Source organism: Corythoichthys intestinalis, chromosome 6, assembly GCF_030265065.1.
Source record: "Corythoichthys intestinalis isolate RoL2023-P3 chromosome 6, ASM3026506v1, whole genome shotgun sequence".
Classification (NCBI taxonomy): Eukaryota; Metazoa; Chordata; class Actinopteri; order Syngnathiformes; family Syngnathidae; genus Corythoichthys; species Corythoichthys intestinalis.
In genome coordinates, this window is record NC_080400.1 from 17,707,140 (window position 1) to 17,723,927 (window position 16,788).

General features: G+C 38.6%; 1 protein-coding gene across 1 annotated transcript; it reads right to left on the minus strand.

Annotated features, from left to right (window-relative positions):
• Window positions 1–7,855: 7,855 nt before the first annotated feature.
• Window positions 7,856–16,788, minus strand: LOC130917922 (transmembrane 4 L6 family member 5-like; the record flags this gene model as incomplete). The annotated part of the gene is made up of 6 exons (XM_057839702.1): window positions 7,856–7,898; window positions 7,972–8,164; window positions 9,277–9,431; window positions 15,444–15,512; window positions 15,674–15,851; window positions 16,772–16,788. Coding segments are annotated over 6 exons (618 nt in total), but the record flags the coding sequence as incomplete, so codon positions are not given.

A 16,788-nucleotide genomic window follows, 5' to 3' on the forward strand; every position in this document is an offset into this window, starting at 1 on the left:
GTTCCAATTGCTCTTTAACTCTCCTTAGGCCAGTACTTCTCAAATAGTGGGGCGTATTATCCTGATGAGTAAATGTTGCTAATCAATTTGAATTTATTATTATTTATTGATTTTAATACATTTTAATTTTCAGTATCAAACGGTCAAACTATGTAACTTGACTGTATTTTTACAGTATGGATGTGGGTTTTTTTTTACACTTTATTGAAAATTGATCTATTATTACTTTTTTCTTATATTATTAAAAAGAACGCAATGTTATGCAGAGGTGTATTTATAATAATAGGAATTTTATATACAAATGATACTATAGCATATTTATAGAGGCGGCAGAGAGTTGGGGGGGCACGGAACGTGTACGTCTTCCCGTGGGGGGCATAACAGAAAAGAAATCTCTGCCTCAGGCAGAGGGTTCACTTATTTATTTTCCCTCTTCTGTCATTGTTTTCATGCTATCCTCATCAAAATATGAAAACCTATAAATGTTTGGGTGGTTTTAGTTAAAGCAACACACAGTTTTTACATCTGTGCGATTTTGACAAAGATCAGATCACATTTGATGGTGATTTTATGCAGAAATGTGAGACATTTCAAAAGGTTCTGATACTTTTTCATACCACTGTACATCCAACCAGAACCTCAAAGCACAACAGGAAGTGGACCATCTGAACTTTCATGATGTTCAAGAAGTATTGATTTTGTTTGACAAGGAATCTTGTCAGTCATCATTTAATTTATTAATTTTGCAGGTTTCATTTCCTGTTGTCACTAACACGCACCTGTTTTCATTGTAAATGTGATATCGCACATATCTTGTTTAATATTATGCAAACACAAGCATAAGCAACACATGTACTTACACATTTACAACACACTTACATAATGCATGCAGACTATACGAAGCACACAATGCAATATATAACCCACACAAGAAATTATGCATAACACGTGCACTCCAGGTCAAAAGTTTTAAGGCACTTTCTCATCCTACTGAATGTGAAGTGTCTCAAAACCGTTGACCACAGGTGTACACATAATTACAAAATACAACACATAATTGACGACACACGCTATCCATGTTCAAAATAGACACATACACGTGCAGTACACACAGACACGTACTGTAATACACATAAACAACAAAAGATACATATTAAAACAAATACACAAATTACTTTTGTGATGTCTGAATTTTCAAGTGTTTGTACTTGATTTAAAATAAAAACATATTTTACTTTGAAAGGATTCCCCATTTTCACTTTCTACCTGCTGTGTTCAAAACAGAAAGTGAATTGCAAGAACTAGAGAAGCACTCTTGAGAGAGCAGATTTCTGCCTAAGCAGCCACATTCAAAGCATCACCATATTTCTGACCAATGTGACCTTTGACTCTTTCTCGTGTCATCATATCACCTACCCTGCAAATATGACTTAAAGGCCAATCCTGCATCAAGTTATCGCAAAATTAGTTTTCTGAATTCGGTGACCTTAGACATCATTTTGCCAAAACCTAATCACTTCTTCAGTTCATTAGTACAAACATCCTGCAAGTCTGATAATAATCCTTTTATGTATTCTTGAGTGATTTGGAACACAGTCATAAGAAACCGAACACATAACCTCTGTCTTCTGTAGGTTTCACCGACAAGTAAGTATTGATATACAACCCCGAGCAAAAAGTATGGAATCACCAGTCTCGGACGAGCACTCATTCAGACATTTTATAATGTAGAACAAACTCGTATAAAAAGCTTGAAAAAATAATGAATTAGTTCAAAAGTGCAACTCTTTAGCATTCAAAAACACGAAACGAAATGAATAAAAAACATTGTGGTGGTCAGTAAATGTTACTTTTATAGAGCAATAGCACGGAAATATATATGTAATCACTCCATTCTGAGGGAAAAAAATATGGAATCATGAGAAACAAACAAAGAAATAACAATCAAAACACATCGCTAGTATTTAGTAGCACCACCTCTGGCTTTTATGACAGCTTGCAGTCTCTGAGGCATGGACTTGAGTATTCTTCATCAATTTGGTGCCAACTCTTTTTGATTGCAGTTGCCAGATCATCCTTGCTGGTCGGAGCCTTGCTGTGGACCATTTTTTTCAATTTCCACCAGTTTTTAATAGGGTTGAGATCTGGGCTATTTGCAGGCCATGACATTGACTCCAAGGAATGCTTTAACAGTTTTAGCTCTGTGGCATGATGCATTGTCATCTTGGAAAATGACAAACATATTTTCAATTGAAGGGATAAGAAAGCTGTCTAAAATTTCAATGTAAACTTGTGCATTTATTGTAGATTTAACCACAGCCATCTCCCCAGTGCCTTTGCCTGACATGCAGCCCCATATCATCAAGGACTAAGGGAATTTTGATGTTTTCTTCAGGCAGTCATCTTTGTAAATCTCACTGGAACAGCACCAAACAAAAGTTCCAGCACCATCACCTTGTCAAGAGTCAAGAATCTGCATTAGACAAGGTGATGATGCACCAAAAAAAAAAAAAAAGTACAATTTTCCAGAATATTGCTAAGGAATTCATTTCGGCTGGACATTCATACTGTACACAGTGATGGAAAAGCTATTGCGCATTAACCCATTTATGGTGTCCTTAAAGGGTATGACAACACCTGGGGAAATGCTAATATTCCATAATTTATCCATCAACGCATGCCTTTTGAATTCATATCATGCCACTTCGTGTAATTACACGCATCGCAACACCAAGAAAATGATAGAAATTAGGTCGATTGTCAAGCTAAAAGGACCCGCCCCCGAGATGCCGGAAATCTAGCATATTGTGTGCGTGACGTCACTATAGGGAAACAACCGGCTCCGTGCTTAGTACTGAATGACGGCGATGATGGCGGACAATTTTGTTTCTAGTTGCAGCGACGAATCCAATGTAACGAACGGTCTTCTAATGGTGACGAGGAGAGTTATGAACCTTTCTTTGGTGTTTTGGGTTATCAATTTGAGTCCAAACGAAAGCCAATGCAACCTAATGAAGGGATAATTGAGGGGAGCAATCACACTGATGAAACACCGGCGGCAACAGAATCACCGAATGGTTTGTTTTGCATTTCTTTTTGTGAAGCTGATACACCGTGACCGCAAAATAAAGTCATGTATAGAATAATTATCATTTAATATGCTATTCTTGGTTTCGCTCTGCCAACCGACACAAATATGAATGGGATTAGAGGAACTGTTCTATATATTTTACGAGCGATAATTTATACATGTGCCCAGTCCTATATCCAATGCGTAATATGTTTTTTATTATAAAAGAGTACTCACTCTGGCCATTTCCCTCCTTTGCTTTGCCTGGGGTGGTGAGGTGGTCTCATCAGAGCCAGTCGTCGTCCTCTTTCACCGGGCACCGCATCTGCTTTCAGCAGCAATTTATTAGCAAAACCTGATTTCATTTGCCCATAGTTCGTATAGCTTTCAGGTGTAAAATGCGCACCACACAAAACCGTGCCGGAGGCTGGGTCTGCAAAATTAGCCCTCTTAGCACTGACGAACTTTACTCATTGTCTGCGTAGTCCAGCTCTTTTTCTCACGTTCGGGAACTCATGGGTACTACATTGCGACAAATTGCTATTTGTAAACCACATAGCATGACAGGTTTGAACCATTTTAGCGATTTTTTGATAAAACACGAACGCAACTCTCTCGTCGATAAACAACGATGGCACCTGCCTCGACCTTTTGTTTCCTTGTTAGGACGTCTCCACCCCATTCGGCTGTTTCCGGAACACTTTCGGAAATGTTCATCATTTTCGATCTATTTTCGATAATTGCTCATTAATGTGATTGATTTTTTTGTTAACTTTATCAATATTTGTTATCTTGGCACATAACGGTTCTATTGATGTCTCACACCCCCTTTGCGTTTTCATACCCTTTAAACTACAGTGGGGCAAATAAGTATTTAGTCAACCACCAATTGTGCAAGTTCTCCTACTTGAAAAGATTTGAGAGGCCTGTAATTGTCAACATGGGTAAACCTCAACCATGAGAGACAGAATGTGGAGAAAAAAAAACAGAAAATCACATTGTTTGATTTTTAAATAATTTATTTCCAAATTAGAGTGGAAAATAAGTATTTGGTCACCTACAAACAAGCAAGATTTCTGGCTGTCAAAGAGGTCTAAATTCTTCTTACGAGGTCTAACGAGACTCCACTCGTTACCTGTATTAATGGCACCTGTTTTAACTCATTATCGGTATAAAAGCCACATGTCCACAAACTCAGTCAGTCACACTCCAAACTCCACTATGGCTAAGACCAAAGAGCTGTCGAAGGAAACCAGAGACAAAATTGTAGACCTCCACCAGCCTGGGAAGAATCTGTAATAGGTAAAACGCTTGGTGTAAAGAAATCAAGTGTGGGAGCAATTATTAGATAATAGAAGAAATACAAGACCACTGATAATCTCCCTCAATCTGGGGCTTCATTCAAGATCTCACCCCGTGGCGTCAAAATGATAACAAGAACAGTGAGCAAAAATCCCAGAACCACACGGGGGGACCTAGTGAATGACCTACAGAGAACTGGGACCACAGTAACAAAGGCTACTATCAGAAACGCAATGCGCGGCCAGGGACTCAAATCCTGCACTGCCAGATGGGTCCCCGTGCTGAAGAAAGTACACGTCCAGGCCCGTCTGTAGTCCTCTAGAGAGCATTTGGATGATCCAGAAGAGGACTGGAGAATGTGCTATGGTCAGATGAAACCAAAATAGAACTTTGTGGTAGAAACACAGGTTCTCCTTTTTGGAGGAGAAAGAATACTGAATTGCATCCGAAGAACACCATACCTACTGTGAAGCATTGGGGTGGAAACATCATGCTTTGGGGCTGTTTTTCTGCAAAGGGACCAGGACGACTGATCTGTGTAAAGCAGGGGTCTGGTCCGGCCCCCTGAACAATTTATTATTTTTTTTTATTTGTGTTATTTATTTCCCGGCTTTTTTTTCTGTAAAGAACCCAGAGAGGGTTATTTAGTTATTATCTAGTTAATTAATAGTGTGATTATTATATTATATTATTTTGCATTGTATTCATATTATTTTTATTTTATTTACTTTTGTCCCGTGAAGAATCCAGAAAGGGTTATTTGATTGTGGCTTTCTGAAAAACAATAATTTTTTACATTTAGGCACTCCTGCAATCGTCACACTTTTTCTGTTACAAACTGACCTCGGCCCCTTATCAGAGAAGAGAAAAGTTATGTGGCCCTCACAGGAAAAAGTTTGGGGACCCCTGGTGTAAAGGAAAGAATGAATGGGGCCATGTATCGAGAGATTTTGAGTGAAAATCTCCTTCCATCAGCAAGGGCATTGAAGATGAGACGTGGCTAGGTCTTTCAGCATGACAATGATCCCAAACACACAGCCAGGCCAACAAAGGAGTGGCTTTGTAAGAAGCATCCTGGAGTGGCCTAGCCAGTCTACAGATCTCAAGCCTATAGAACATCTGTGGAGGGAGTTGAAAGTCCGTGTTGCCCAACGACAGCCCCAAAACATCACTGCTCTAGAGGAGATCTGCATGGAGGAATGGGCCAAAATACCAGCAACATTGTGTGAAAAGCTTGTAAAGAGTTACAGAAAACATTTGGCCTCCGTTATTGCCAACAAAGGGTACATAACAAAGTATTGAGATGAACTTTTGGTGTTGACCAAATACTGATTTTCCACCATGATTTGCAAATAAATTCATAAAAAATCTAACAATGTGATTTTCTGTTTTTTTTCCCACATTTTGTCTCTAATGGTTGAGGTTTACACATGTTGACAATTACAGGCCTCTCCAATATTTTCAAGTGGGAGAACTTGCACAATTAGTGGTTGACTAAATACTTATTTGCCCCACTGTATTACTACATTACAGCTGAATCTAAGGAAATGATGTTTTATCTGTGATTCGGTTGTATTGCGTTTACGTTTCACAAACCCGAGTAATGACGGGCAGTACTGCTAGCAGCAAAATAAAAGACAAGCGAGTTGAAAGGTCAAAAACAACTTTATTGCGTGTGTCAAGTCCTTTCATGAGGTGGAAACTACCACTTGCAGGTGTGAACTTCTACTGCCATACAATTGACGACACTTGACATTGAAAACAAATGAGTAACAAGAATTGATAGGACTAGATAACACCTTCAAAAATAATAAATAAACAGGTTAATCAACAAATACTAAAATAAATAAATCAGCAAAGATGAAAAAAAAATCAAAATGATCTCAGTACAAATTTTAAATAAATTCAATGAAAACGAAGTAAAGATAACAAAAAAAACAACAACTTACACATCAACAAGCTTATTCCCTTCAAGTTTCGTGCTCTTAATTTACAGTTGGGGTCAAAAGTTTACATACACTTGTGAAGAACATAATGTCATGGCTCTCTTGAGTTTCCAGTTATTTCTACAACTCTGATATTTCTCTGATAAAGTGATTGGAACAGATACTTCTTTGTCACAAAAACATTCATGAAGTTTGGTTCTTTTATGACTTTATTATGGGTGAACAGAAAAAAGTGCTCAAATCTGCTGGGTCAAAAATATACATACAGCAGCTCTAATATTTGGTAACATGTCCCTTGGCCATTTTCACTTCAATTAAGCGCTTTTGGTAGCCATCCACAAGCTTCTGGCAAGCTTCTGGTTGAATCTTTGACCACTCCTCTTGACAGAATTGGTGCAGTTCAGTTAAATTTGATGGCTTTCTGACATGGACTTGTTTCTTCAGCATTGTCCACAAGTTCTCAATTGGGTTTAAGCCAGGACTTTGGGAAGGCCATTCGAAAACCTTAATTCTAGCCTGATTTAGCCATTCCATTACCACTTTTGATGTGTGTTTGGGGTCATTGTCCTGTTGGAACACCCAACTGCGCCCAAGACCCAATCTTCGGGCTGATGACGTTAGGTTATCTTGAAGAATTTGAAGGTAATCCTCCTTCTTCATTATCCCATTTTACTCTCTGTAAAGCACCAGTTCCATTGGCAGCAAAACAGCCCCACAGCATAATACTACCACCACCGAGCTTGACGGTAGGCATGGTGTACTTGGGGTTAAAGGCCTCACCTTTTCTCCTCCAAACATATTGCTGGACATTGTGGCCAAACAGCTCGATTTTTGTTTCGTCTGACCACAGAACTTTCCTCCAGAAGGTCTTATCTTTGTCCATGTGATCAGCAGCAAACTTCAGTCGAGCCTTAAGGTGCCGCTTTTGGAGCAAGGGCTTTCTTCTTGCACGGCAGCCTCTCAGTCCATGGAGATGCAAAACACGCTTGACTGTGGACACTGACACCTGTGTTCCAGCAGCTTCTAATTCTTGGCAGATCTGCTTTTTGGTGATTCTCGGTTGAATCTTCACCGTCCTGACCAATTTTCTCTCAGCAGCAGGTGATAGCTTGCGTTTTCTTCCTGATCGTGGCAGTGACAAAACAGTGCCATGCACTTTATACTTACAAACAATTGTTTGCACTGTTGCTCTTGGGACCTGCAGCTGCTTTGAAATGGCTCCAAGTGACTTTCCTGACTTGTTCAAGTCAATGATTCGCTTTTTCAGATCCATGTATGTATATTTTTGACCCAGCAGATTTGATCACTGTTTCTGTTAACCCATAATAAAGTCATAAAAGAACCAAACTTCATGAATGTTTTTTGTGACAAAGAAGTATCTGTTCCAATCACTCTATCGGAGAAAAATCAGAGTTGTAGAAATAACTGGAAACTCAAGAGAGCCATGACATTATGTTCTTCACAAGTGTATGTAAACTTTTGACCATAACTGTAGCTTCATTGGTTGTAAAGTGCGTCAGTTCATTAAAACGATTCATAAATAGTGGCGCTGAGTTGATGATGTGATTTGGTTGTCACACCTGAAACAGACATACAATTAGTTATTTGTAAAAACTGGATGATTTATTTATGGATTGACAATGATGGTCTCACCTTGTGGTCACTTGGCCCACGTCCCAGGAGGACGCCAAGCAAGGTGTTGATGAGGTTTGCGGCGCAAAGGAGTGCCTGCAGCCCACTGGCGCCCCCTAGTACGCTGAAGAGAACTAGATTCCACTGGACCACACCCCTGGGCTCCAAACATACACCTGACCACATACTTATGTTGTACAGGTATCCGGCATCCCTATGGTATGATCATAGTAACTTTAAAAACGAGAAGTGCTACGGCACAGGTGTCAAACTCAATTTTGTGTGGCGCGCAAAAGTAAATCATGTGCATTGACATTGTGCTTTTCTGATTTAAAGAGAAAAGTTTTTTTCTTTTTTAAAATGTAAATTTATAAATAAGTAATAATAATAAAATAATGAAAAGAGGAAATGCATTTATTTTTTTAAATTAAAAACAACAAATACAAAACTTTTTCTACTTTTTCATCATTTAAAAAATGTCAATAAACAAACAAAATGCAAAATTAAGAAATATAAATGATTATATATTTGCTGTTTTTCCTTTCCTAATTAAAAAAAAAAAAAATAGGGAAAAAAAAACTTAAAAAGAATATTTCCTGTTTGCTTTTTATTTTTAAGAAAAAAAAACCCAGTAAATAAAAAATGCAAATAGTAAATACCAAATAAAATATTTTGGGTTTTTTTCTTTATTAAAATAAAATAAATAAAAAAAAACATTTAAAAAGTTTATATTTGAAAAATGAGCTGTTCCCCAAATGAAAAATAAACATAAAACTATTCGCTATTAGGATTTTTTAGGTCAACAAGAAAATTTACTATCTAACAAACTAAACTACTATTAATGTAAAATATATTAAAAATAATAATAATAAATGTTTTGACATAAAAGCAAATATTTTCCTTAATTGCTTTTTTTGTTTAGTTAAACAAATATCAAATAGAGACTACTGCTTTTTCCTTTAATTGAAATAAATATGTAAATCAATTTATAAAAGAAATTAATAAAGATAAGATAATATGTACTGTTTTTTCGCAGAAATGTGAATGACTAAAAAAAAAAAAAAATCAAAAATGATAAAATATTTGCTATTAAGAAGTGTTAGATCAACAATGATTACACAATGAATCAACTGTTAGAATAGTAGTTGATTGTTTTGATAAGTAGTCCTAGTTGACAAAATAATAACTTCAAAGTGGCATGCGGCAAAGATGAGTTTGTTACCCCTGTGTTATGGGTACTTAAAACTTATTGACAGCTATGGACGTCCAAATGAGTTGGACGTCATTCAACGTCAGTGGAAGCCAATGAGGTAACCCCTGTCTTACCTGTCGGCGGTGGGTTTAAGCGGCACGCCCCAGGTTGGTCCACTTGTGGCGTTGTAGAGACAAAGTGGACCTTGGACCAGCCCTGTGACGCTCACGAGGCAACAAAACGCAGAAGACAGCAGACACGCGCAGGAGTACATCGCCTGACGTAGCATCTGCACAGACACAAGCAAGGTTATAATAGTTTTAGATTTTTCCTTTCTAGTTCAGTTTTATGTAGTTTAGATTTTTAATTCATTTCTAATTCAATTTTAATCAGTTTTTAGAGTGGATTTCCCTATTATCTCCTATAACTATAGTTTAGTTTAGTATGTATCTCAGTTTGTTTGTATGTTTGAGTTCAAGATACAGTGCCCTCCATAATTATAGGCACCCCTGAAAAAGATGTGTTTTTTTCATAGGGCTGTCAAAATTATCGCGTTAACGGGCGGTAATTAATTTTTCTAATTCATCACGTTACAATATTTGACGCAATTAACGCACATGCCCCGCTCAGACAGATTTAAATGACAGTACAGTGAAAAGCCCACTTGTTCATTGTGTTTTATGGAGTTTTGCCGCCCTCTGCTGGCGCTTGGGTGCGACTGATTTTATAGGCTTCAGCACCCATGAGCATTGTGTAAGTAATTATTGACATCAACAATGGCGGGCTAATAGTTTATTTTTTTGATTGAAAATTTTACACATTTTATTCAAAAGAAAACATTAAGGGGGGGTTTAATATAAAAATTCTATAACTTGTACTAACATTTATCTTTTAAGAACTACAAGTCTTTCAATCCATGGATTGCTTTAACAGAATGTTAATAATGTTAATGCCATCTTGTTGATTTATTGTTATAATAAACAAATACAGTCCTTATGTACCGTATTTTGAATGTATATATCCATCTTGTGTCTTATCTTTCCATTCCAACAATAATTTACAGAAAAATATGGCATATTTTATAGATGGTTTGAATTGCGATTAATTACGACTGATTAATTTTTAAGCTGTAATTAACTTGATTAAAAATTTTAATCGTTTGACAGCCGTAGTTTTCTAGCTTCTAATATATATATTTTTTAATTCAAATAATATGGGACCTTAATGGAAAAAAGAGAGGGTAATTGTCTTGCTGAAAGACCAAGTGACGACAGTGGGTATGAGGTGCTTTCCAGCAGGGCCATTTGGGGGCCCTAAGCAAAATAATGCAAAGGTGCCCGTATTTTTGGCCCACCATTTCGTCACAGTGTACTGTGAAACCCATACATGCAATCCAACCCATATGTCCATATTTTGTATATTAATCAGATTTTGTTGCACTGCATACTTCAAATTTTAAAGAACTTCAAAGGACTTAAGGAATAACTTGTATTTTTTAAAGCTTGTAATCAAGTATCAAAACTCACAAAAGTCAAATAAAGCAAACTGTAGTAAAGAAAATAGAATATAAATTAAACAATTGCCAAATTGGGGGCCCCCTAGTGGTCAGGGGCCCTAAGCAGCTGCATAGTCTGCGTATAGGCTAGGCCGGCCTTGCTTTCCAGCATGCGCATCTTTCACTGAGAGTGTTTGTTGCCAAAAAGCTCAATCTTTTCAAAGATTTGAGCTTTTTGGCAACAAACACTCTAAGTGGGTCTGGCGTGCCACAAAAGATGCGCATGCTTAAAAGCACCTCATACCCACTGTGAAGTATGGGGGTGGGTCAGTGATGCTGTGGGGCTGTTTCGCTTCCAAAGGCCCTGGGAACTTTGTTAGGGTGCATGGCACCGTGAATGCTTTGAAATACCAGGACATTTTAAATCAAAATCTGTTGCCCTCTGCCCGAAAGCTGAAGATGGGTCGTCACTCGGTCTTTCAGCAAGACAATGACCCTAAACATATGGCCAAATCTACACAGAAATGGTTCACCAGACACAAAATCAAGCTCCTCCCATGGCCATCTCAGCCCCCAGACCTTGTTTTGTTGGCAAAAGGGGGTTGTATAAAGTATTAACACCAGGGGTGCTAATAATTGTGACACACATTATTTGATGTCAAGTATTTTTTTCTTTATGTGGGATTTTTTCCCCACTGAATGAATGCACTTATAGTGAGGGTTGGATTTTTCTCTTTTTTTCCATTAAGGTCCCATATTCATTCATTCATATTCCATGCCGCTTCTTCCTCACGAGGGTCGCGGAGGTGCTGGGGCCTATCCCAGTGAACTATGGGCAGTAGGCAGGGGACACCCTGAACTGGTTGCCAGCCAATCACAGGGCACAAGGAGACATACAACCATTCACGCACACACTCATACCTACGGACAATTTAGAGTGTTCAATCAGCCTACCATGCATGTTTTTGGGATGTGGGAGGAAACCGGAGTCCCCGGAGGAAAGCCACGCAGGCACGGGGAGAACATGCAAACTCCACACAGGAAGGCCGAAGCCCGGGATTGAACCCTTGATCTCAGAACTGTGAGGCAGACGTGCTAACCACTCAGCCACCGTGCCGCCGGTCCCATATTATTTGAATTAAAAAAATATATATACAGTGGTACCTCTACATACGAATTTAATTCGTTCCAGGACCTTGTTTGTAAGTCGAAATGGTCGTATGTCGAGCAGGATTTTCCCATAGGAATACATTATAATTCCATTAATTCGTTCCAAAGCCTAAAAACATACACTAAATTCTTAATAAATACTGCTGGCACTGTTAAAAATGGCAATTAAACATAGAAAAACAAATAAGTTATAAATAAATAATTCAGAATAATATAATAAAAAGAAAAATAATTAATAATTATTCCTGTAAATAATGTAACGAATCGGATTCTAATATGGCGGACACTTTTTACTGTCCCTGAACGCACCGCGAAGATGACGTCTCAGTGAGATAGGTCGGTGCGGTAGAGATAATACTTTCGTTTTCTTGAGAGCAGTCAACTGCTTAAGACAATGGGCGTTTTGTGTTGGATAAGTTCTTAAATAAATGATAAAAACGTGACGAAGCTGGCGATTTCCTTGGCAATGTTACCACAATAATAATTGTCACCTTAACTTATAAATAGTGGCGAACGGTGGTCGGAAGAGGACCATGGAGCTGTATTGTTGAGCCAGTTCAGGGACGCGCACCCCAAGCTCATATTTTTCTATAACTTGCATCTTCATTTCAAAGGTAAGCATCACTTTTTTCCTTGTTTCTCCAACTGTATCAACTTTTTTTGAAAACTGTGTTGATTTCTCACACAAGAAAATCCACCTTGCGTTCGTTTGCACTGCTGTCATGTCGTCGTATTTCGAGCAACTCGTCGGATGTAGAAACAAATGGCGGCTCAAATTTTACGTCGGATGTCGAAAAGATCGTGTGTCGAAGTGATCGTATGTAGAGGTACCACTGTATATTAGAAGCTAAAAAAACACATCTTTTTCAGGTGTGCCAATAATTATGGAGGGCACTGTAACTCAAAAACGAATACAGGGATTATTTTTCTAATTTTTTGTGTCAATGTGTTAAGGCCCCTGCTCCCTGAGCGCTGCTGCTCCTCCTCCTCCTTGTGTGTGTGTGTGTGTGGGTGCATGTGTCTTGATTGCAGGATTGGACAGATGGGTGAGCCTGGGACCAGGTGCAGTCAGTCATCGTTAACAGCCTACTTAAGCTAGTCCCTGGCCTCACCTCATTGCCAGATCAACAACTCCACTCCAAGAGTTTGTGACACTAGCCCTTGAAAATTCTAGAACTCTGTATTGCTTTGCTTTAGCTCATATTACCTTTGTTCACAGATTCTGCACTGCTCGTCTGCCTTCACAGCTCGCCTGCCTTCACAGCTCACCTGATTACACACTGATCGCCCGCCTGACTATCTGGACAAAGACTGCCTTCACATACAGCAATAAACAATTGTAACCACTGCCACCTTGCCTTGCTTCTCTGCGCTTGGGTCCCCCGCTCACTCAGAAACCTAACACAATGTTTGAATTTAAAGTTTAAGAGGTAATTAAGTTTGGATGTAATGAGGTCAAAGGTCACATACGACAGTGCCTTATTGGCACTTTGAAGTTGCACTTGCACTTGAACCAAGTAACTGATGTTTGCACTATTTTGATTTGAACAATAAATATAGTGGTGCAATATAGGCACTTTTTCCATACCTTCAGTTGAAGTTCTTTTTTTTTTTTTTCACAGAATATTCATTTTATTTGGAAATCCGTGAAGTTGTTACATTTAGCATTAATAAAGCATCCAGTCGGCATTGCAATACAATTAGCCATAATAAAAAAGTCCATGACTGCATCTATATCAGATTTTTGGGGTTTTATGATATCGGTTATTGGGTGAAAAGTAATTATCAAACAACTCTAGTAAATATCAAAGGTAAAAAAATTGTGACAAAAACTATTTTCAAAAGTTAATAATATCATAAATTGATCCAAAATCTGGCCTACGTATATAATGCCATTGTTATTTTATATTGTTTTACGCAAATCTTTTTTGTCAATGTGAATTATCAACATTAGTCCTTATTTGGGGAAATACTTGATGCAACCCACTCACTGATACACTGCTGGCCAAAAGTATTGGCACATCTGCAATCTGTCAGATAATGCTCAATTTCTCCCAGAAAATGATTGCAATTACAAATGCTTTGGTAGTAATATCTTCATTTATTTTGCTTGCAATGAAAAAACAAAAGAGAATGAAAAAAAAGCAGCAAATCATTATCATTTGACATAAAACTCTAAAATTGGGCCGGACAAAAGTATTGGCACCCTTTGATAAATCATGTGATGCTTCTCTAATTTGTGTAATTAACAGCACCTGTTACTTACCTGTGGCACATAACAGGCGATGGCAATAACTAAATCATACTTGCAGCCAGTTAAAATGGATTGAAGGTGACTCAACCTATGTCCTTGTGTGTACTACATTGAGCATGGAGAAAAGAAGACCAAAGAACTGTCTGAAGACTTGAGAAGCAAAAATTATGAGGAAGCATGGGCAATCTCAAGGCTACAAGTTCATCTCCAAAGACCTGAATGTTTCTGTGTCTACTGTGCAGTGTCATCAACAAGTGTAAAACCCATGGCACTGTAACTAACCTCCCTAGATGTGGACGGAAAAGAAAAATTGACGAGATATTTCAACAAAAGATTGTGCGGATGGTGGATAAAGAACCTCGACTGACATCTAAACAAGTTCAAGCTGTCCCGCAGTCCGAGGGTACAACGGTGTCACCCCACACTATTCGTCGGCGTCTGAATGAAAAGGGACTCTATGGTAAGATACACAGGAAGAACCCACTTCTGACCCAGAGACATAAAAAAGACAGGCTGCAGTTTGCCAAAACTTACTTGAGAAAGCCAAAAACATTTTGGAAGAATGTTCTCTGGTCAGATGAGACAAAAGTGGAGCTTTTTGGAAAAAAGGCATCAACATAGAGTTTACAGGACAAAAAAATCAGGAGGTTCCCTGATGTTTTGGGGTTGCTATGCTACCTCTGGCACTGGACTGCTTGACCGTGTGCACAGCATCATGAAGTCTGAAGACTACCAACAAATTTTGCAGCATAATGTAGGGCCCAGTGTGAGAAAGCTGGGTCTTCCTCAGAGGTAACGGGTCTTCCAGCAGGACAATGACCCCAAACACACTTCAAAAAGCACAAGAACATGAGAGAAAGCACTGGAGACTTCTTAGGTGGCAAGAAATTAGCCCAGACCTGAATCCCATGGACCACCTGTGGAGAGATCTGAAAATGGCACCCTTCAAATCTCAGTGACCAGGAGCAGTTGGCTAAAGAAGAATGGTCTAAAATTCCAGCAAAGCATTGTAAGAAACTCATTGATGGATACCGGAAAAGGTTGTTCACAGTTATTTTGTCTAAAGGTTGTGCTACCTAGTCTTAAGCTGAGGGTGCAAATACTTTTTTCCGGCTCAATTTTGGAGTTTTGTGTAAAATGATAATGATATAATTTTTTTTCATTCTCTTTTGTGTTTTTTCATTGCAAGCAAAATCAATGAAGATATTACAACCAAGCATTTGTAATTGCAATCATTTTCTGAGAGAAATTGAGCATTATTGGACAGAATTGCAGGAGTGCCATTCCTTTTGGCTAGCAGTGTAAATTAAGTTTGAACCCCTTAAACTACTATTACTTGAAACATCGCACTACAATTGCTATTAGTAGTAATGAGCATGTACCTGAGTTCTGAAAGCGCAGCATCCTGTCGTCTGGCTGCTCTGCAAAAATGCTCGCGCGCCAAGCATGATCTGAAAAACACAACAAAACATCACTTGACATCAATGGCCAAATAAAGAAAATTCAGAAAGAACCACAAGAATCTGAGAGGAGCCAAAACATCACAAGACACAAAAAGTCACACAACAGCATGATATTGTTGATGACCAACAGTCCTGGCGTACGGTCTCACCAGGAGTCCGGAGCTCCAGAGTCCCGTGGCCCATGAGGCCTCTCTGGTCACATGACCCTCCAACAGGAAGTGAAGCTTCAGCTCCGGCAGCAGCAGCAACAAGTTGGCCACGATGCACACGATCGCCAGGGCAACCAAGGCCACACCCACGCAGCGAAGACACTTAGACACGCACATCCTTCGATCTGCAGCGTGTCACTGTAAAAGGAATCTGGTTTTAGTCTTAATACGGTTCCCACACAAATAGAAGTAATGTCAAATTTTAACTTTTTTTTTTTCTGTTGAAGAAATGTCATTCACATCTAAAGAAAACTCATTTTATGTTTCCGAACATGTTCGAACACCATCTTCTGACCACCTCCTGCTAGTGACGGAAAAAAATGTGAACAGGGCGATGAGAATAAATGGGACCCTCTGAGTGGACTGTCCGACGGAGTGCTAGTAGACAATTATTCACGGGCCCCCAAGACGATCAGCCGATGTGTGTGTGTGTGTGTGTGTCAAGTGCTAGTGGAAATTTTTTAAACACACCCACAAACCAGGCCCCTTTGAGGCCTGGGTGCGGTCACAAACCCCTAAGTTCCACCCTTGCCTGAAACTGCAGCATGTAATCAATGCAAAATTGCAATTACAAATTGCAAAAATGCAAAAACATTTCAGCAACTAGCAAAAAAATTTGGACCCGGTGGTAGTAGCAATGTTTGACAAAACCTGACAACCGACTTAAGGTGAATTGCATCACATGCCGTGTGTAGATTAAACACTGTTGTTTGACAAGTTTAAATGAATAAAATTCAAGATGTCCAAGACCTAAACTCTTCAATTTTCGGTGCATATATTAAAAACTGTTGTTTGACGAGTTTGAATGAATAAAATTCATGATGTCCTAGACCTAAACTCTTCAATTTCATTGAGCTAGCTCAATTTCATTGAGAAGTTTGCTTTTAAAATGATGTCATCGCTTCCGAAGATAGTCAGAGACGAACCAGAACTGGTTAAAAAAAAAACTGAACTGTTTTTACAATGACCCCACAGTAACTTTGGTATATTCACACTTAGGACACTGAAACCAGTGTGACAGATTAACAACCTTACTACTGTTCTAACAGCGTAAA